Consider the following 21,394-nt stretch of genomic DNA (forward strand, 5'->3'; position numbering starts at 1 on the left):
AAGCCAGCCTTCCTTACTCTCTTCACTTATTTCCAAAACTTCTTATTCTCTTCATATGAACGACCCAATCCCTGACCCCACCTCAGGTCAGCTGCCCTCTTTGCCTCACTTACCTTGTACTTTACTGCCACATTTTTCTCTTTATATCTTTCATACTTCTCTACATTATTACTCTGCAGCAATTCTTCAAAAGCCCTCTTTTTCTCTTCCACTTTTACCTTCGCTCCTTCATTCCACCATTCACTGCCCTTCCTCATGCTGCCTCCAACAAACTTCTTGCCACACACATCACTTGCAATCACAACAAAATTTTCTTTTACTAACTTTCACTCCTCTAAATTACCAGTTTCTCTTACTTTCACTTTGTCATATGCCATTTTCAACCTTTCTTGATATTTACTTTTTACCCCCGGTTTTATTAGCTCTTCAATCCTCTAGCTCCCTTTTACATCCACCTACTCTATCCCCCCACTCTTTGGCTATCACTAATTTTCCTTCCACCAAAAACTGATCAGACATACCGTTAGCTATACCCCTAAACACGTGCACATCTTTCAATCTTCCAAACATTCTTTTAGTTATCAACACTATCCATTAATGCCCTTTCTACCACTCTTCCATTTGCCACTCTTACCCGTGTATACCTGTTTTTATCTTTCTTTTTGAAAAAGCTAGAACTTCTCACCATCTCTTGCTCAACACATATCTACCAGTCTCTCACTACTCTCATTTTCACCTGTTATGCCATACTTCCCAAATGACACCTTCTACCTCTCCTGCACCCATTCTAGCATTTAAGTTTGCTAAGTTTAAACTTCTGAAGTTCCATTGATACATAATGAATTTGAGTTACCGCATGTTTAGGTAGTTCGTAGGCCATTGATCAAAAATTTTGGGGTGTGAAACGGTGGCTTTATATACTTATTTTATCCATGACTCGGCAGCAGAGCATACATTATTTTCTCCTTTAGAGCCACCTGCAGAACAAAGGCCTCAGACATGTCCTTCCATTCACGTCTGTTTGTGGTCTTTCTTTGCCAGTCCACAAAGGCATCATTTTTTAGTTCGCCAATCCGCATTTTCTCTTCCTTCCTCTGCTTCTTTTGCAATCTTTAGGGGGACCCATTCTGTTATTCTTAATGTCCATCAACTATCTATCATTATCATTATATGTCCTAGCCTTGTTCATTTCTTGTTCTTAAATGTTATATATATATATATATATATATATATATATAGAGAGAGAGAGAGAGAGAGAGAGAGAGAGAGAGAGAGAGAGAGAGAGAGAGAGAGAGAGAGAGAGAGATGTGTGAGGTGTGAGTATGAGTATGTTTTTATGAGAGTATGTGTGTGACTTTGGTTTTATTGAATAAAAAAATACAAAAAGAAAATTTTTTTTAGGATTTCTAGCAGTTTCTTCATCTCTTTCTTTCATCCACCCGACCAAGAAAGAAGAAGAAGAAGAATAGCATAACAATCGAGGTCCCCTTCCGAAATCCCCCCCACCTCCCGAGGGTCTGTGCGTAATTGAAAGTCATAAGGCAAGTGAAGTTTTTGAGAAATTTTGAAAAAAGAAATTTAGTCATTGGTACTTATTATTCAATACATTTCAGAGAAATTTTAGCAACTTTTTCTGGTTTAGAATAATGATAATAGGCTAGCGGAAGTTACCTACCGTAGGTTACGTTGTGTTATTATTGTTCCTTTATTTTATTATTTGTTATACTTTGAGGACTTTTCTGGGTCCTGCACGAACTGCAAGATTTATTTTTGCATTTACAATCTTTAGTAAATATTTAGAGAATTTTATAGAGTAATCGGCGTAGTCAAATGCATGTTGTCCTAGCATTTCATGTGGAGGATACACTACTACCGGTAGGGCCAGGATAAACAGCCAATCAGGAGTCTTTGTAGATCAGCGGCCAGGTCCCCCTGCATTCATTGAAAACGGGAGTTGTTCTATCCGTTTTGTAAAATGAGGCTGCTGTACTACAGAAAACTCTGTTGTTCTGCAAAACCTCTATACAAGAACACCACCTAACGTAACTTAACCTACAAGTTGTGTCTCTACAGCCCCCTGCGACCCCCTTTACATTGCTGTGGGTGTATGTATGATAGTGGCCACCTGCATGTCTGATTACGGTTAACTTAGAATACGGCAGTTTAAGGGGGGTCGCAGGAGGTAAGGACACGGGTTGTAGGTTAGGTTAGGGGGAAGAAAGTAGAGGTTAGTTGATGTCCTTTTTTAATCCACAAGGGAGGAACTGGCCGCATTCTTAGTTCCTAACGGGGGCTCCTCTGACCTCCCCTTACACTGCCCTATTCTTAGTTGCCTGTCATCATACATACACTGCCAATCATTGGTATTTTTATAGCTTTGAAGTAGTCTAGTTTATAACTTTCAGTGTTTTATGAGCTGAAGTCATGTTCTGATGATCATTATTGAAAATACATCGCTCATTGTCAAATTCAATGGAATCATACCAAATTCTGCCAAAGATTGACAGAATAGTGATACTAAGATATCTAGATCCTTGAACTATGTAAATTTCTTGCTAGTGATATTGTCTATACTGTATGCCTTTCTTCCCAGTACTGTTAAACTAAGGGTTTATCCAGTGGCCAACACAATTTTTGGTGGGACCCCGCTAGGAAAATGGGGATTTTATTGTTGGGGGAAACCTAAAACTAATTAACTGCATCAATGAAAATTGTCTAAGACACTTAAACTAAATGTTAAGTTGAAAAATCACGGAGTGCATCTATTCATTATCTTCATCTCCTACGCCTATTGACGCAAAGGGCCTAATGTCACAGTATTAGGTGACTTACTGTAGTGACAAGTCATTATTATGCACTAGGCAAATTACATTGACACATTCCATCCTAACTTTACCTTCTCTATTCTAACCTAATATTTCAGAACCTACCCTACCAGTGTTGTATTGTTCACTACGGGCCCTACCATAACTTAACAAAACCTAGAGTACTGTAAGTCATAGATCTAGACTTGTGGATGATGCCTCTTTATGTTACTTATCTAACCTATGGTGCCGGGTGCTACCTATTCATGAGTTGCAACCCCAGGACAGGGGACAGAACCCTTGTATCGTAATCTGATCTAGAGTGCGTAAAGTGTAAAATTTAGATATATAGTACAAATTTATTCTAACATTCCTTACTGTATCCTTATTGCCAGTGGGGCCACCCGTATGTTCTTCCATAGCTTTGCCACGTTCAGACACATCAATTCTAGATAAACACGATCACCTAGAAATGTCCCAAAGACTTCTCTTGTCGAGCACGTTTGGGCTTCTGTCACAGACGAAAAACAAATCCTTCTCCACTCATTGAGAAATTTTGTCCATGATGTCTGAAGGAGTTTCTACCCCTCCACGAGCCAAGTAGGCTTGTACAAAGAAATCATGGGACCACAAGCCATGACGACAATCATGGAAACGTCAGAGGTCTTCGGAAAGTCAACGATCGTCGTCCCAAACACAGTCTCATCATGGCTTCCAGTGCCCACAAGCATCTAAACAATCATGATCACATCCTATGGCATGATCAGGATTCACTACACTCACTATCATTTTATGCATTTCTTATTACTTGGCTTCACAAGATTGTCTCTTCAAGCACAATCACTTCAACGTACCTTATCAATGCCATGATCTCATGAGGATAGACAATTTCCTGAGAAGGCGAAACCAACTACCTCAAAAACATTGTCTCAGTGCTCTCGATCACCAATCCTTAAAGAACATGATACACTTGCAAGATCACCAGCATGAGCAACATTTGCTAACGCGCATGATCACAGGCACGAGCAATATTGTTCATCTCCATCACATTCTCTTGCATGCGTACGAGCTACGACTTTTACACGTTCACCTATTAAGGCGAAAGAACTTACATATGACAAATTTAAAGTATTTTACATTTGTTCCTATATTAACAAACCTTTCATTATATATGTGGATATACTTTTGGCGGAGCTGGAAGGTAGCCATTAGATTTAAAATGCGAAGTGGCAACCCTGCCTAACCACTTGAGTGGGTAGGCAGGGGATTGCTAGGGGGTACCCAGCCATCTATATTTACTTTCACAACTGTGAGCTACGTCAATTTTTGCCTTTGGCTGGTAGAAACTGATGACTCCGCTCTCTCCTTTCAAGGCTTAGCCATTTAGACTATTACTTTACGCTTATCCTTTTTCTCTTACAGATGTGACTGTGTTTTTCCCCCTGACATTCATCCTTTTTCTCTTACTGATGTGACTGTCTTTTTCCCCTGACGCTCGTCCTTTTTCTCTAACTGATGTGACTGTGTTTTTCCCCTGACGCTTCATTACACAGTAGTGTGGCAGTTTTCAGATGTCCGTGTTGTTGTCCCCATGAGTTTATCGGAAGGAATCCTCTTCGCTGATAACTCCTCTTGGGGGTAACCTTTCCTGTCCACAGGATAGGTTTTTCTTCTTCCCCGGAAGAGAAGAATTATTCATACTTTCTCTGTTTCTTCTTCACCCCTTATAGACGACATCGGGGTGCGAAATCAACTACAGCAGCTGCGGCTGATATCTTAGCTGTCTATGAGGTCCGCCTCCCGTTCGCCCTTCCGTCAACTCCTGCTGACGAGTCCTCTCCCAACAATCTGTAATTTCTCTCTCTCTCCCTGCAGGCAACATTCCAGCCCGTGTATGCAACTCCCGCCTGTTGAGGATTCTGAGTCTACGGACATTTGTCAATCCATGACCTGCTCACCAATTGCCAGAACGATCGATTATTTTCTCCTTAACGATCACAGGGGCGAGACTCATCACCTCGTCTTCCAGGTCGGTCAGGATGTCGTTTGCGACCATCCAATAATGAGATCAGAATTTATTCTGTTCAACAATCGCAGGGGCGAAACTCATCACTTCGTCTTCCTGGTCGGTAAGGATGTCGTTCACAACAATCCAATGTTTTTTCGACACCCGTCAGGGCGTCGTTCTTGACGATCAATAATTGCTACAGAGATGGAAGGTTACTTACGATCTCGACCCTTTTCTTCTGAAAGACGTTCACGATCATGAGATCAAAGGTTATCATGATCTCGATGCTCTTCTTCTTGAAGACGATTACCTGTTTGGTCTCCCCTTCAGGGGATTACTCCAGCAAGATTCCCATCCTTTGTTCAAGAAATCCCTTCGGGGAAAACTCAGAAACAAGCCTTGGCTTTTTCTTAAGTACCACTTTATGTTAATCTTCAACTTGAGATAAAGCTCGTTGAATTGAATCAGGGTGCTGCTCGGAGGTTCGCCTCCAGGCGTGAGAACTTTCCTTTCCAAGGGAGAGTCTCTACACAACCCTTGAGTACACCCATGATCACGAGTGAGATGCTCACGATCATGAACTACTGTACATGCTCACAGTCAAGAACTACACGCTCACGCTCACAATTGTGAGTTACACGGTCACGAGCGAGATGCTCATGATTGATTATGAGTTACACTCATGATCACGAACAAGACGCTTACGATCGCGAGCTAGACCCTCACGATCACGAGCTATAAGCCTGTGATCCCAGGCTAGACGTTCGCGATCAAGAACAAAACGCCCATGATCAAGAGCTATAGGCTCACAATCACAAGCTATAAGTTTGTGATCACAAGATAAACATTCGCTCTCGATCACGAGCAGGACGCTCATGATTGCAAGCTAAATCCTCACGATTTATAAGCTCACGATCACGAGGTAGATGCTCACGATTTCGAGATACTGTAGACGCTTATGGTCACGAGCTAGACGCTTACGATCATAAGCATGAGCTAGACGCTCACGATAACTAGCACAAGCCAGACGATAATGATCACGAACTAGACTTTCATGATGCGGCCAGACACTCACGTTCAAACACTAAATACTAAATGTCACGAGCTGATGCTCACAATTACGAATTGAACGCTCATGATCATAAGCTAAACACTCACAATCATGAGCTACACGCTCACGGTCACGAGCTACACGCTCTCTATCATGAGCTAATCGATCACAATCACGAGCTAATGCTTACGATCACGAGCTAGATGCTCCCGATCACAAGCTAGACGGCCATGATCAAGATTGATTGGTTGATTTGAAGTTCTCTGGCATCCTGACATCGAAGTCCACGATCAAGAACTAGACGCTCGCGAGTTAGACAATCACGAGCTAGACGCTTATGATCATGATCTAGACACTCACAAGATAGACTCAAACAAGCACAAGCTCTGGACTCTTACGATCATGAGCTAAACGCCCGCGATCACCAGCTAGATGCTCACAATCACAAACTAGATGCTAGCGCTCATGAACTAGATGCTCACGCTCACCAGGGAGGCACTCACACTTTCATGTGAGACTCACGATTTTGTGCGAGACGTTCACGCTCTAGTTCAAGGCCATGCACTCATGAATAAGGTACTCACACTCTCATGTGAGGTGCTCATGCTCACGAGCAAGACGCTTGAGCTCTCGTGCAAGACACTCGCGCTCACGTGGGAGATGCTCACACTCATGAGCGGGACGTTCACAATCTCACATGAGACACTCACCACCTAGAACGAGGCGCTCGTGATCATGATCACAATCATGAGCGAGACTATCTTGATCGTCACCATACTGATCGCCAATTCTAGTTCAGCGATCATCAGATCATTGATCATGATTGTGTCGATTATTTAACACTGATCACCGATCCCCAATGAGTTAGTTGCTGATTGCCAACGCCAATCTTCAAGGTACGATCTCCGATCCCCAAGTACCTACCTACAGCTCCGATCGTCAGCTCACATAGCGTTAGCTCTAAGCTCGCTGATAGCCTTGCCGATCGCCGATCCCCTGCATGCTGGTCACCAGTGTTCCGATTCGGTAGATCTTGGATTTACCAGATCTCCAATTTGTCAGCTGCCAAATGCCATTTTTCAACAGCTAGACGATCTCTGGTTGGCTATTAATAGCTCCGTTCGCTGTTTTAATGTTTAACTGCTAGTCGTTCATTGTCTCATACGACAGTAGCTCGTCTTTCACTTGCTTGACGTTCACTGGTCAGAGGCTAGTGATCACTAATAAGTCTGCTCCACTCTAGGCTGCTAAATCAGCAACCACTTCCATGAGAGGGAGGTGCTCAAGAGAGCACTCTCTTCTAGACAGCATGGATCGTCTCTCCTCGCTCTTGAGCTTACACTACTTAGTTAGATCTGGTAGAGTTGATGGAGTTTTAACACAGTTTTTTCCTTCTGGGAACCTAAAACTACACCCTTCTTCAACGACGGGGATAATACTCTAGCGCAAAGCTCAGTGCCCCTCGCTCTTTTTTGGTTCTTGTTTGTGTGCTGCAAACAGGGTTTCTTGGGTTCCTGAATTTTTCTCGCCTTCTGCGAGATCAGAGGGATCCACAGTAAGGTGGCCAGGATTATGGATTAAATACCCCACACTCACGGGAATTCGTCCCTCACGGATGTACGTGTTTTCACTTACACTTCGTTTATACTACAGGAAGGCTTACGAGCAAATTGCCTCAGGAACCAGGCTGCTGCTTTGGGTTGCTACCTTCTCCCTTGCTGTCCGCCTACTTTGCTTGAATAGGGACTACGCTAGTTATGTAGTCTCTTGAAGCAAATAGGTCTCGGATGTGGTAGGGGTGACAGATCCCTTGAACCTGTTCTCCCCCCCATCCAGTGGGGGAGACAACCGCAGGGGGTTACCGCCATTTTACCCCTCTTAGAGAATGAAATTCAGTGCTGTCTAAGCAACAGCTATAGCAATTTACTAGCTACGATTCGGGTCGGCCTATATGGGTGACTGACGAGAATAACAGAGGTTGTTGGAATTTTGTGTTCTCACAATCTCTGATGGCTCTTATGCCCTCGAACCTTAGTGGGAACACATTTAACCTCCATCTGTAATCTGTTCCAGGGAAACATTTTTTAACCTACACTTCATCAAATTCAGTCTTGTTCATGAAGTCGGCCGATGACTTTCTCCTGTAACCAGAGCTCTTCCTTAGGCCAGAGTGGTTGGGAAATAATTTATTCCTTCCTCATGGGAGAACCCCTCGCACGAGCTTGAAATAACCAGCAACAAAAGATACTCTCTTGTATCTTCCATCTTCCTTCGGGAAATTGGAAGCGGTCTTTCTCTTCTTCCTCATGATTGGAACACATGATCTCATCAGAAGACGCGGTACGCCAGGATACCGCCAAGCTTAACTTTCAAAGATTGTAATGCGAAGGAAGGTTTTGCGATTAATCAGTTAGCCCATAATTTCGCGTATACGATCGACCCTCATCTCGAAGACCTCGGACTACTGACTGATCCTAAAAGTCTTGAACTCCTGCGAGATATCTCCCTCAGTTTACCTCGATCTGAGAATTAGAGTAATCGAAGGAAAGACACGAAGGTCATATCCAATACGAGTAACTGTAGACTGGGTCATTAGCCTGTAGAAATTTCCACAGGTTCGACAAGACCATCATTCTCTGCAAATGCGACCTTTGAACGACTAGCCAGGTCCCAGGTCCTTCGGACTAGCGATCATCTTTCCCTTGGTTCTCTACAAGACCTGAGCAAGAAACGGTCCTGATAAAAAGCTGCCAGACAAGAATCTCTCCCAGGGAGTTGATCTCCTTGTTCTTTCTGTATTTGACATTTCATATAGAGGCCTCAAAGAAAAGGGGGGAGGTCACATACAGTACCACATGTCCTTAGGACTAGGGTCATAGCACAAATGATATTGTCTCTTAATCCCCTAGTAGGCATCCTCTTACCACAGGAAAGTATCTATGGAATGACAGTGATTCATCGGCTTCCCGTTTGCAGGAAACAGTTCCTGCTCCTACATGGTCTCCCCTTCGGGATATCCTGCACACGGGTTTGGATTTTATAGAATCCACCCCTTCAGCAGGAGTTTTTCCTCCTACGGCCTCTGTTTTAGAGGTCTTCCTTTGGGATGAATATCAATGACAGGTATTGATCTTTCTGCAGGAGAAGGACTGCAGTCACCTGTTGGATTCCCTTTTGCGAGCAATTTTCTCCGTGCAAAATTGTTGTCGGACTTGTCTCATTGAGAGACTCAACTAGCACATCGGTCTAGCCTCGTTGGCAAAACTTGCCTTGCCGGAAAGACAGGTCACATCAAGTGGCACATCTACGACTTCATACAACCCATTACGGACTTCCTTTACAACTAGATGCTCTGTGGTGGGGGTTGTGAAGTCCGTTTTCTCTTCTCGAGGCTGATATTCCAGTTATGCACTCAAAATTGCCATTGAAGGAAATCACGCTCTTAAGCTTAGGCAACGGAAGACCTTTCCTCGTCCATCGAGCATCTCCTCCATTCGTTGCTCTCCACAGAGTTTGAACCGATTTACCCGTAGTGTGGTAATACAGTTCTCTATGGGACGAGCAGCTTCTTTCGGTCCCAGGATTCCTCCCTCGAGGACCTAATACTGTACAACTAAAAGAGCAGATCTTCTCCTGATCTCGAAACGCACCCTCAACGTCTCTTGCTCACGGTGAGAAACTAAGTGACATCCAATTTTGTTTAGAAGTCATGTTGTAGAACTGGAGTGGAGGATCGATGCTGGTAAGGTACTCAACAGAGTACCTATTCTTTACTTTTATTTGAATTGAAGTTTCTCCCCCCATCCTTTTGAATGAGAGGAAAGATGGATGGAATGTACAGTATGTATACCCATTTCTCAATGCCTATACATTCAGACACACTTATCTGGAAGGATATAGATTTCTTCTAGACTGTCTACTAGTCCCTAGTGGAAGCTTAACCTAATAACCGTAACATCCCTATGCACACGTAGTTAGGAGGTTAACAGTCATGACTTTTGCTCCTTTTACAGGGTCAAAGTACATTGACAATTCCCAGGTCAATAAACTAGCCAGTTGGGTTATAAAATAGGGGCTTCTGGCCTCCTATAGAACAGATTTTGAGCGAAGCGAAAAATCTATTTTTGGGTGAGATGGCCACGTCGTCCTGATGGAAGGTTCCTAATAAAATAGGGGCTTCTGCCCTCCTATAGTTGTGTTTTGTATTAAAGATTGAAGGTTTGTATTATGTATAGGAACAAATCACAAATTTCTTATCAATTTGCATTTGTTTCTACACAAATACAAACGCTCGTCCTTTAATGGGAGTACCGTATAACCGAGGGTTTAGTATATCTCAAATATTTTTTTTCTATGTATATTTACTCCCCTCAGTCCCATAAAATGTAATCTGTTTGTGGTATTTTATGTTTTTTGTTTATATTAATTTGTATGATAATTTTACAAAATATTTAAAATGTTATGTAAATTAATAGGAAATTTATTAATCTTTATGGAAATTAAGAAAAGTAATTTTATAGCGATAGTAGTTGTTGAAATAACCGTAAAAGGGTTAAGTAAAGTCCTGTGAAGAAAACCATGAATACTATAGATAATTCTTTGTTTACTTATTGATTCTACTGTACTCGTGATATATACTGTTTCATATGTTGAAGGTTTTCATCACCTAATGTAGTTTTAAAAGCACTGTACTTTTGTATATGATTAAATATTCTGTCTTGTCTTGTTGTTGTAATACAACATATAACTCAATTTGAAGATTTTTTTTAGATATTTTTAATGTAATTAATTATATGCCTAATACTGTACTTCCATGCTAAAGGGACTACACTATGCCTAAGTTTTACTATCATTTACGATTTTTTGTCTTCGACATAATATCGGTAAAGTTTTCATTTCAGGAAATCATATTATGTCTGTCTAATAATGTGATCTATTTACAGCATTAGATCACCATGCCCAAGAAGAAAACAGGTCAGAGGAAGAAGGCCGAGAGGCAAAAGGCAAGACAGAAGGAACTGAGAAAAGCTAGGGGTGATCGCCCATTAGCAGACATGCCTTGTAATTCTGTTATGGTAAGCTAGACTAGATTTGAATTTAAACACTAGTTAGCTGGCATTATCACTGATTTTTATTAAGATTAGCTATTTTTTAAAGGAAAATATAACACTTTGATTGATGATTACTTTAAATGTAAATTAGGCAGCCCTCTTATTTTACTGATGCTTCGCTGTCCAAATTGGACACCAGGTGAAGGATTAAGTTTCAAGTTTAATACTGTACTCTGGTGAGTTACTTTATTCAGAGGTTGTCGCTATTCACAATGCCATAGCTGTCATTAGCTATTTTAGATGTTTGAAATACAAAATAATAGATATTCGTTCATAGCATACAATAGTCATCCTCTTATAGTATTCACTAATCTAGGTTATAATATTGAGTACTTATCACAATTCAACTTCCTTTGTTACTGAAGGTTATTTAAAGACCACATAATACCATCTATTCTTGCACAAAATACAAACCCTACTTGTGCTGGCACTATGTACAAACCATTCCGCTCTTTACAGTGGAGATATATTTCGGTGACAGATGAAATTACCCATTGAGATACGACTGCTAGAGAGTTATTGGGTCCTTTGACTGACCAGACAGTACCTCTCCGGTTATGGCTAATTTTTCCTTTGCCTACATACACTGAATAGTCAGGCCTATTCTTTCCACATTCTCCTCAGTCCTCATACACCTGACAACACTGAGATTATCAATCAATTCTTCGCACAAGGGGTTAACTATTATACTATAATTTTTGAGTGGCTACCTTCCTCTTGGTAAGGGTAGGAGAGATTCTTAAGTATGGTAAGCAGCTCTTCTAGGAGAAGGACACTCCAAAATCAAAACATTGTTCTCTAGTATTGGGTAATACCATAGCCTCTGTACTATGGTCTTCCACTATCTTAGGATAGAGCTCTCTTGCTTGAGAGAATAATCTTGTTTGTTCCTATACTAACAAACCTCGCGTTATTTATGTGGACTATCTTTCGGGGAAGCTGGAAGGTAGCCATTAAACTAAGTGTGAGGTGGCAACCCTGCCTAACCACTTGAGTGGGCAGACCGGGAGTGGCTAGAGAGTACCCTGCCGCCTCTATATATACACTCACGGCCGTGAGCTGCGTCACTTTTTTTTGAGGGGGGGGCGCTTGTCGAGAGCCGACGTCTCCTCTCTCCTCCACAGGCTGCCATTAACTTTGTAAGTTTTAGCTTTCTCTTTTCATGTGTGGTCGTGCTTCTTCTGATCGCCCTCATGAAGACATGTCCTGGACGCGAGGATGCTGCGTGCAGTACCTTCATGTCATCTGTGGATAATGACCCGCACTCTCTGTGTCCTTCATGTAGAGGGCATTGCTGCAAGCAGGGTTTGCCCTGTGAATAGTGTAGGGAGTGGCCTGCCTCCCAGTGCAAGAGGTTTAGACAGTGCAGAAAGAAGAGGGCTAAGCACGATCTTTCTCCCTCAGGGGCGAGGAAAGTGCGTTCTTCTTCTTCTTCTCGCACCCACAAACCTCTTTCTAAAGCTCTTTCTCGTTCGCGCTCTTCCGAGGGTTAATCAAGCAGGAGCGCAGACCGCGTAACTTCTTGGCAACCCTGGGGTGCTGGGGGAATTGTTGCTTCCCCTAGAGGAGCAGCTTCACCTACAGCCGTCGGGGAGCCATTTTCCCTTGTAGATGTGTTGCAGGTGTGGCCGTCCCTAGGGGTTTCGGCACCCCTTACGAAGGAAGAGCTTCTTCAACTCCTTCAGCATGGTGCCAGGAAAGATCCTACTCCAGTGCCCGCAACATCCTATGCTTTGGAGGTTTGCGAGGTACATCTGTCGCCCTCTCCTGGACTTTCCACGCGTGGACGAGGCAATTGCTCGCCTTTGCCCCTCCAACGGCCTCCTGCTGATAACGGTCCTGATCACCATCCTGGGACATTGTCGTTTGTTAATCCTCAGGCCACTGTTTCTCCCCACAGGAATACTTCAGTTGCAGGAGATGATCTTCAAGAGAACAGCGCTCCTTCCACCAGTGGTGCGGGAGGACCAGATTCTCCATCTTCTCGTCCTTCAGGAGACTTCTGATCGTCGTTTGCGACAATCAGAAGATCATACAGATCGTTGGTCATCAAGAACTCAACGCTTTTCGTCCAGAAGGTGTTCTTGCTCTAGAGCTTCACGCTCACAGGACCAATGGTCTCAATGCTCTCCTTGGAGGCATTCCTCTTCATGAGGTAAAGTCTCGCGATCGCATTTTAGGTCACTAGGACGACGCTCACATTCACGAGGACAATGCTCCCGTTTATGAGGGCAACATTCACGCTCGCGACGGCTCCCTTCACGAGGACAATATGCACAATCACGAGGCCAACACTCACGTTCGCGAGCTAGCCACATGGAACGTTCATGCCGATCATGATCGAGGGCTGGACGCTCCCAATAACGAACAGTACGTTCACGATCGCAAACCTTACGTTCACAATCAAGGTCTAGATGTTTTTCATCTAGAGGAAGAGGTAAGCGCATGCGCAGTCCATCAGTACGGCGCTCGTCAACCCGTTCTTCTCCTAAACATTCCCAGACAACCTGATCCTGAGACAGAACCTTCTTTAGACAGGCATCCAGCTAAGCTATATCCAGTGCCCTTTGCTGCCTGGGGGGCTTTAGCACAGGGTTCGCTCATGCGATGCTCTCCTACGCGTTCCTCCGTGACACGCTCACAAACGCTTCCAGCTTCTACCACCTCTAGCTGCAGGCCTATACCCTTATCAGAAGGGTTTACGGAGCCTTCTGATAGGTATGCCAACGTACTGTAACTATTATCCCGGACCGTCCTCTTCGCTTGACAAAGGAGCACCTCCTGTTGCCACAGAGACACTCTCGTCCATCTACGCAGGCTCCCTCTGGGGTTTCTCCTAGAACCTCAGGACTTATCAATGGGTGCTGAGCTCCATGCATTGGTTAGTACTTTCCTAACTGTCCTGCATAAGTCTTTGGGGTATGGCTCCTCCACTGCCACAGCCCCTGAGGCTACTCCTCAGATTCCATTGGAGTCTGACTCAAGTTCATCTCATAAGAGTTCTGACCCTAGAAGGAGACATTTGTCGGACAGGGCAAGACAATCTTTCCCATCTCAGTCTAGTGCCAAGGTGCCTCCACATTTTGATCCTTATCTGGATAACCTTCCCTTTACTCCAATGAAGGTGAGGGAAACCATGACTAAGAGACAGAAGAGGAGAATGAGAGGCGTAACTCCAGCGCACACCGATCTCATCCAGCCTAGGATGAGTAGGGACATTGGCTCTTCCAGGGAGATCTCTGTCCACCCCTTCAACCCTCAAGAAATTGAGGTAGTGACTCCGGACCAGCGTCCAATTTCCTTATCTTCACCAGAGGAAGAGCCTACGGCTCCTGCAGCTAAGGCCTTGGCTACTGGTGTCCCTAAACCTTCACAAGTGCCTTCTTCCAGTATCTTGGAGGAACACTTACCAGCGTGAAGGGAATCCAAGGACGCCACGGCAATACATGGGAAGCCTGTTTGGCAGAGGCAAACAGGAGGTCCCCTGTGGCAGGTCCCTTAAATGATCCAGTCGACGACCCTGACCTACCCCAAGTTCTAGATGCAAGCCTGGAGGCAGATGAGCTTTTGGTCATGGATGACGAAAATCTTCCGAGGGCAGCTAATCCGAACTTTCACTTAGAATAATAGAGACAATAGTCATAATATACGTTTTGGCAGTTCCTCTCCTGCATGAGGGTCATCAATAGGCTGTCAACTCCTAGTACCACCACCCAGGAGGGGAATGCTATGGTTCTAGATGAGATCTTTGAGGCCCAGAAGCCCCATACGACCAGTGCAGCATGATGGATCTCCCTTTTCTCTGGTTTTAGCGGGATCCAGGCAGGAGACGGACCTGAGAAGACGGTTGACAAACAAGAATCTCTACCAAAGCGTTGACCTACCAAAGAGTTGACGTCCTCAGCCCTTCCCTGGATTTGATGTTCCCTTCATATGCATCAAAGAAGGGGGGGAGGTGCACATGCTGTACCACTCGGCCTTTGGGCTCTGGTTAGAGTCCGAACAGTATCATTATTTAAATCTCCTCTAGATGACGAAAGCTTTCCTAACGCACAAGGGGGAACTCTGTTTCGAGGTTCGGCTATGTTTCTCAGACAACACCCGATGTCGACCTTCAACTTGAGCTAGACTCTTGTTGAGGGAAAAACAGAGAGTGTGGCCTGGAGATTCATCTCCAGGTGTTGGAACTCTCCCTTCCAAAGTAGAGTCCCGCCAACAACCACTGATAAGTAATCTTCCTGCTTGCGGGAAGAATCGCCGATGTGGCAGTAGACTTAGGTCGTTTTTTCCTATCCGCAGGAAAGGCTTCATTCACCTATTGGTCTCTCCTTTGGGGGATTCCTCTGGCTGGAGCTGGAATTGTCCAGTCCCATTACGAGAGAGAATCCCTCCACCAGCCATTATTATTGTTGCAAGCTAGGCTATAACCCTAGTTGGAAAAGCAAGATGCTATAAGCCCAAAGGCTCCAACAGGGAAAAATAGCCCAGTGAGGTAACAAAACAAGGAAATGGATAAACTATCAAAGAAGAAAAGCAAACTAAATATAATATTTCAAGAACATTAACAACATTAAATTAGATCGTTCACATATAAACTATAAACCTGAAAAAAAAAACAAGAGGAAGTGAAATAAGATAGAACAGCATGCCCGAGTATACCCTCAAGCAAGAGAACTCTAATCCAAGACACTACTATGGCACTACCCAAGACCAGAGAACAATGGTCTGATTTTGGAGGGTCCTTCCGTAAAGAGAAGGTTTGTCGGTTTCCACGTCCGTCTCCATATGACTGAAGCACATTGGCCCTCCTCTGAGGGCTCAAATATAGTACCAACCGGTTTGGTTAAGTGTAGTCTGGATGTACTCTATGATATGGTAGCACAGGCTAAACTTATTTAAAAGGCTGTATGGTTAGGATTGGTTTAGGCAAAGGAGCAAGCAGTGTATTAAAGTGCCCCATATTATTTATTACATAAAGGTTTGTGACTAATGCTTGGTTTAAGAAACACTGTTTGAAAAAATAATTATATAAAAGGTACAGTATAGCTCATTATTTGATTATGTACTGTTTATATATTGTATCAGAAATAATCTACTGCATTTGTAAAGAATTACATAAATATGAGACATGATAAAATTTTATTTATTGCCCTAAATTCTTTCCGTTTTCATGCTTATTGATATGAACTTGCTCTTCTATATTACTATCATTTCACCTTTGGTTCTCATTTTTCAGGAATGTGACAGGTGTCAGAGACGACAGAAGAATAGAGCGTTTTGCTATTTTTGCCAGTCCGTTCAGCGTTTACCGCAGTGTGCACATTGTGGAAAGGTCAAATGCATGCTCAAGACTGGTGATTGTGTAATTAAGCATCCAGGAACTTTCACAACTGGTCTTGGTATGGTTGTAAGTATATACTGTATATTTTCAGTCGCCAAGTTCTGTACTGTACAGGAAATAAGTTTCTTCATTATTAATTGTTCATATTACTTCTCAGGAATTTTGGTTTTATCAGCATTTACCTCTAATACTAAAAAAATTTCCAATTTCTTTACTTTTAATACTTACGTGTCTAGTAAAATAATGAGACGATCCAATGAATAATGGTAAAAACCGATGCTTGGGTATGCCCCCGAACTGTCGTCTTTGTAGTCTCTGTATTCCATTCGGTCTCTCAACAGCCCAGACTCCAGATTGTTTAATTTAGGCTTTTTAGTTTGTCTTAAGATGTCTTCTTGATTTGCTAGTAACTACTACGTTGATTGATCAAGGGAATTGATTCTGGGCGATAATCATCCACATTCTCTTTATGATTTAAATAACTGTTGCGAGGAATGCAAAATCCTCGCTTTTCCTCTCATGGAAAATTTGTTTATATGGTTGCCGGCCAAATTAAAATTTCCAAGTAAAGTACAAAAGGAAACTTTCTATTAAATCATGGAGAAATTCAGGGAAGACTAGGCTAGTTTATTATAGTGGGGAGAAGGGCGATAATGATACTCTTGCTCTGTACTCCAATATAGTACAGTAATTAAATTAACATTTGACTGTGATGACCTTCAAAAGGTCTCAACTCTTTTAGCTTCTTTTGTGAAATATCAGAAGGCTAGTAAATCTTCACTTAAAGGTCGTAATTCAGATCTTACCTGCCTAATTGCTAACCCTTAAGTGTCTTGTCCAGTCAGTTCTAGAGATAATATTGTTCTATTCAGTAAGGGTTATTATGGTACACAGCACATTACAAATGCAAGATCCTTCCATAGAACAAATTCTTTATTTACCTTAGACCATTCTCTGCAAAACCCTCACATTGCTATAACTCTTGTCACTTTTGGATAATTAGGTTGCGAGACAGAAGACGGAGTTGGTAGCCTTGATCCTAATATCCTTCCACTCGCTGAAGTAAGTGTTCTAAATTAACTTCTCAGTTCATATGTGGATGGCCTGGCATATGGTATGATTATCTTAGTACAAAGTGTTTCTAATAAAGTTTTGGCTAAAGCTGATCAGTGGTATCATGTTTTAGCCAGCAGTGCACATCATTCACTTGCAAGCACAGCCATTATCTCATCATGTGGTAATTCTAACTGCTAAAATGAGTCCCTTAGAAAATAAATGTGCAGCAGCTCCCTTGCAAAGGTGTAAACAAACTGGAAAACCGTAAAGTAATGTCTTGTTTCATCCTTCTGAATAAAAATATAAGGATGGAAAACAAAGGAGGAGCCCAAGTATGATGAGTTACCTACCTTTCAAATCTTATGAAACCTTATTGCTGAAAACTATCCAGATAGGTTGCTTAAGATAAGCTTTGATGCTTCGTATTCTTCCAAGTCTTCAGAGACCCATTTCAATTTGGATAGAATCAATACATTGTTATCTCAAATGCAAAGGAAGACTGGTAATTCTGGTTCTCTTTTACAAATTAGTTTCCTAATCTTTAACTATCAATGTGATAGACAAAAATAATAAATGCAGGGTTTGCTTTCTGGTTTACTAAAAAAAATGCTGTTTAAGAGTAATGAAGTAGGAAGTGTTATTGAAATACTCTTCCCTGCAGCTTTTATAGTAGGCGTTATTGCTAGTGCTATAGAAGAGAAAAATTACAGGCCATCAGGATTTGAGTTTGGATTATCGGAGTTATTTTGATAAAATTGTGCCTCAATGGCAGGGACAGTGTTTAAGGCACAGAAACATTCATAGGCTTTTTTTCCCTATTTTGGTTCTTGTTTTGGATGTAGACAGGATTATTATTATTATTATTATTATTATTATTATTATTATTATTATTATTACAAGCTAGGCTATAACTGTTGTTGGAAAAGCAAGATGCTATAACCCCAAGGGCTCCAACAGGGAAAATAGCCCAGTGAGGAAAGGAAACAAGGAAATAAATAAACTACAAGAATAGAATAAACAATTAAAAAGATATTTCAAGAAAAGTAACAATATTAAATTGGATCCCCCACATATAAGCTATGAAGAGTTAAAGAATAAATCAGAGGAAGAGAAATAAGATAAAACACCATGTTCGAGTGTACCCCCAAGCAAGAGAATTCTAATCCAAGAGAGTGGAAGGCCATGGTACAGAGGCTATGGCACTACCCAAGACTAGAGAACAATGGTTTAATTTTGGAGTGTCCCCCTCCTAGAAGAGCTGCATACCATAGCTAAAGAATCTTTTCTACCCTTACCAAGAGGAAAGTAGCCACTGAACAATTACATTGAGCAAAGGAAAATTGTTTGGTAATATCAGTGTTGTCAGGTGTACGAAGACAGAGGAGGATGTGGAAAGAATAGGTCAGACTATTCAGTGTATTTGTAGGCAAAGATAAAATGAACCACATGAGTTAGACCTCACCTCTTTCCTCATGTGTTTCCTGCTGAATTGGATAAGGTAAGGACGTTTGGTCACCAGTCCTATTAACAAATGTGCTAGATTGATGATTCCATACTCAACGTGAGAAATACACTGTACCTCTGACTTTTATGATAGGTATCACATTTTCTTTCATGTTTATCAATTGATATTGACATAGTTCATTATTAGGATGATTTGAGGTAATTGCCTGTTTAACATATTTCACATCCTAATTTAAAGGTTTAAAGGTCGCTCTTGAATGTCAGAAGCAAGGGACAGTGACAGTGTCCCAGAGACTGACCGTGTATACCAGTACATATGATCAGCACCTAAGCCCCCTCTCCACTTAAGCTAGGACCAGAGTGAGCCAGGTAACAATTTAAATCCCTGTTGAGGATGATAAGGATTTCTGTCCAATGTGCCTCAGGCTAGTGCTACAGATTGCAAATAATAGGTTTTTAGCAATGTATAATCTCTTTGGAAGTGGTTGGGGGCCAATTTATGTATTGCGGATATGTAAGTCACTTGTTCTTAAGAACATATATTTCCATGAATCTTACGTTTGAGTAGTAAAATTCTCTTAATTCAGAAGTGGCAAATAGAAAAATATAAATTTTTTTTCCCTTCTGGTGGGACACCTGTACTGTCACCCATTTGCCATGTACCAAGCAGTCAATGGATAACGAGTTTCAAGTAACTACAACAAAGATCGTGATTCAGATTAATACACTTGTAGATTACCTTCACATGTAATTCTTGATATTTCTTTTTAAAAGTTTTTTTTTACTGCTTTGTTAAGAGCAACAAAAAACAGGTTAATGTTTATAAAGTGTATATGTACGTTTTAATATCACGCAGGTATGTCTGTTGGTTGATTACCCACTTATTATCTTAAATCCAGATGAATGGGTTAATTTTGGACATATGTAGTTGATCATTAATTGCGTGTTTTATGATGGGACATTGATTGTTTCTTTTGCTTTTCTTATGTCATCATTGTGCAGTCCTCAAGGGTAACAAATTAACCCTTTTACCCCCAAAGGACGTACTGGTACGTTTCACAAAACTCATCCCTTTACCCCCATGGACGTACCGGTACGTCCTTGCAAAAAACTGCTGTTTGAATTTTTTTTTGCATATTTTTTATATTTTTTTTTTTTAGAAACTTCAGGCATTTTCCAAGAGAATGAGACCAACCTTACCTCTCTATGATAAAAATCAAGGCTGTTAGAGCAATTAAAAAAATATATACTGCAAAATGGGCTTGAAAAAAAATAACCCCTGGGGGTTAAGGGTTGGAAATTTCCAAATAGCCTGGGGGTAAAAGGGTTAATTATTACTTTAAATTTATTAGGGTAAGCTGTTTTTAACTAAGAATTGTAGAGGAGGGAAAGTTTAAGACATACAGTATATTTCTTCTCTTCTTTTCAGGGTGCCATTTGTGATTTCTGTGAGGCCTGGGTTTGTCATGCCCGGAAGTGTCTACAAACTCATGCGTGTACGTGCCCCCTTTTAGATGCAAGTTGCATTGAGTGTGATAGAGATGTAAGTAATATGGATGGTTTGAGTATTTATGAATTAAACTTTTTTTTTATATATTAGTGAGAAAAGTAATATACTGTATTTTGGTTAACTAAGCAGGTAGACTGGCAAAACAGCAAACTGTTCAGTTGTATACATATATAGTAATGAATAATATATATCTTAGCCTGATTACTCTACAGTATATAATTTTGGTATTGTTTTGCAATTTTGTCTTTTTTGTGTATTGTTTGGGAATTTTCCTGAAGAAAGTGCAATATGTACAATATTTGAAGGTATTTTCTTGTTACCATTCAGTATCTTAGAGATTATGGTTTAGTTATGCTGAATACCAGCTTGTGTAGGAATTAACGAATGCAATGATACGTATTTTACTTCCAAAGAAGCTATAAAGGAAAATTAGATAATCTTATCTACCTGTGGATGAAAGGTAAAATCAATTAATTAGTAACCAGTGTATTGAACTCTACAATATCAAAGAATCTCTTTAAAAATAGGCCAGAAACTCATCCTAGAAAATAGTATATTCGTGGATATCTGACATAAACTCTTATGATACACAACAAATATCTAACAACAGAAGTATAAAGCAAAGTGAGAAAGAAATACAAACTTTTTCACTCAAAATTAAAGTTGATCATCCTTGTGATTTGACACTTACAAGTAGAATTTATTGTGAAAGAGAAGTTTTAATCATAATTTTCATTGGAATTAAACATAAACAGCTATACGTTATTTTCTTCCTCTAAGTTTGTTCATCATGATTTTCTTAAATTTTTTCCCAGAGTTCTCCCTCCTGCAATTCCTATGCCTATTTTTTCTTCATGACAAACAGATCTTTTTCCCTTTTTCATTGTATGCTTCAATGTTTTCATTCTCTGAAGTCGTATCTTATTACTTTGCTCTGAACACTCTACACCTTGGAAACAGCAGCTGGCAATCTTCATAGCTGGTCATCATCCAAGTATTAAGCTGTTTCATTGTTACTAATTTTAAATATTTAACTTAGCCGGTGAATA

At 41.3% G+C, this 21,394-nt stretch overlaps 1 protein-coding gene across 1 annotated transcript in view; it reads left to right on the forward strand.

Annotated features, from left to right (window-relative positions):
• Window positions 1–1,410: 1,410 nt before the first annotated feature.
• The window catches only part of LOC137632900 (zinc finger protein 330 homolog), a 47,472-nt gene continuing 27,488 nt past the window's right edge, over window positions 1,411–21,394 (forward strand). The window contains exons 1-4 of the mRNA XM_068364994.1: window positions 1,411–1,541; window positions 10,807–10,938; window positions 16,211–16,381; window positions 20,265–20,378. Of these exons, the coding sequence (XP_068221095.1) occupies window positions 10,819–10,938; window positions 16,211–16,381; window positions 20,265–20,378 (405 nt within the window). The 5' untranslated portion in view covers window positions 1,411–1,541; window positions 10,807–10,818. The remainder of the gene's footprint in view (window positions 1,542–10,806; window positions 10,939–16,210; window positions 16,382–20,264; window positions 20,379–21,394) is intronic.

This window comes from Palaemon carinicauda, chromosome 42 (genome assembly GCF_036898095.1).
Source record: "Palaemon carinicauda isolate YSFRI2023 chromosome 42, ASM3689809v2, whole genome shotgun sequence".
NCBI classification, from domain to species: Eukaryota; Metazoa; Arthropoda; class Malacostraca; order Decapoda; family Palaemonidae; genus Palaemon; species Palaemon carinicauda.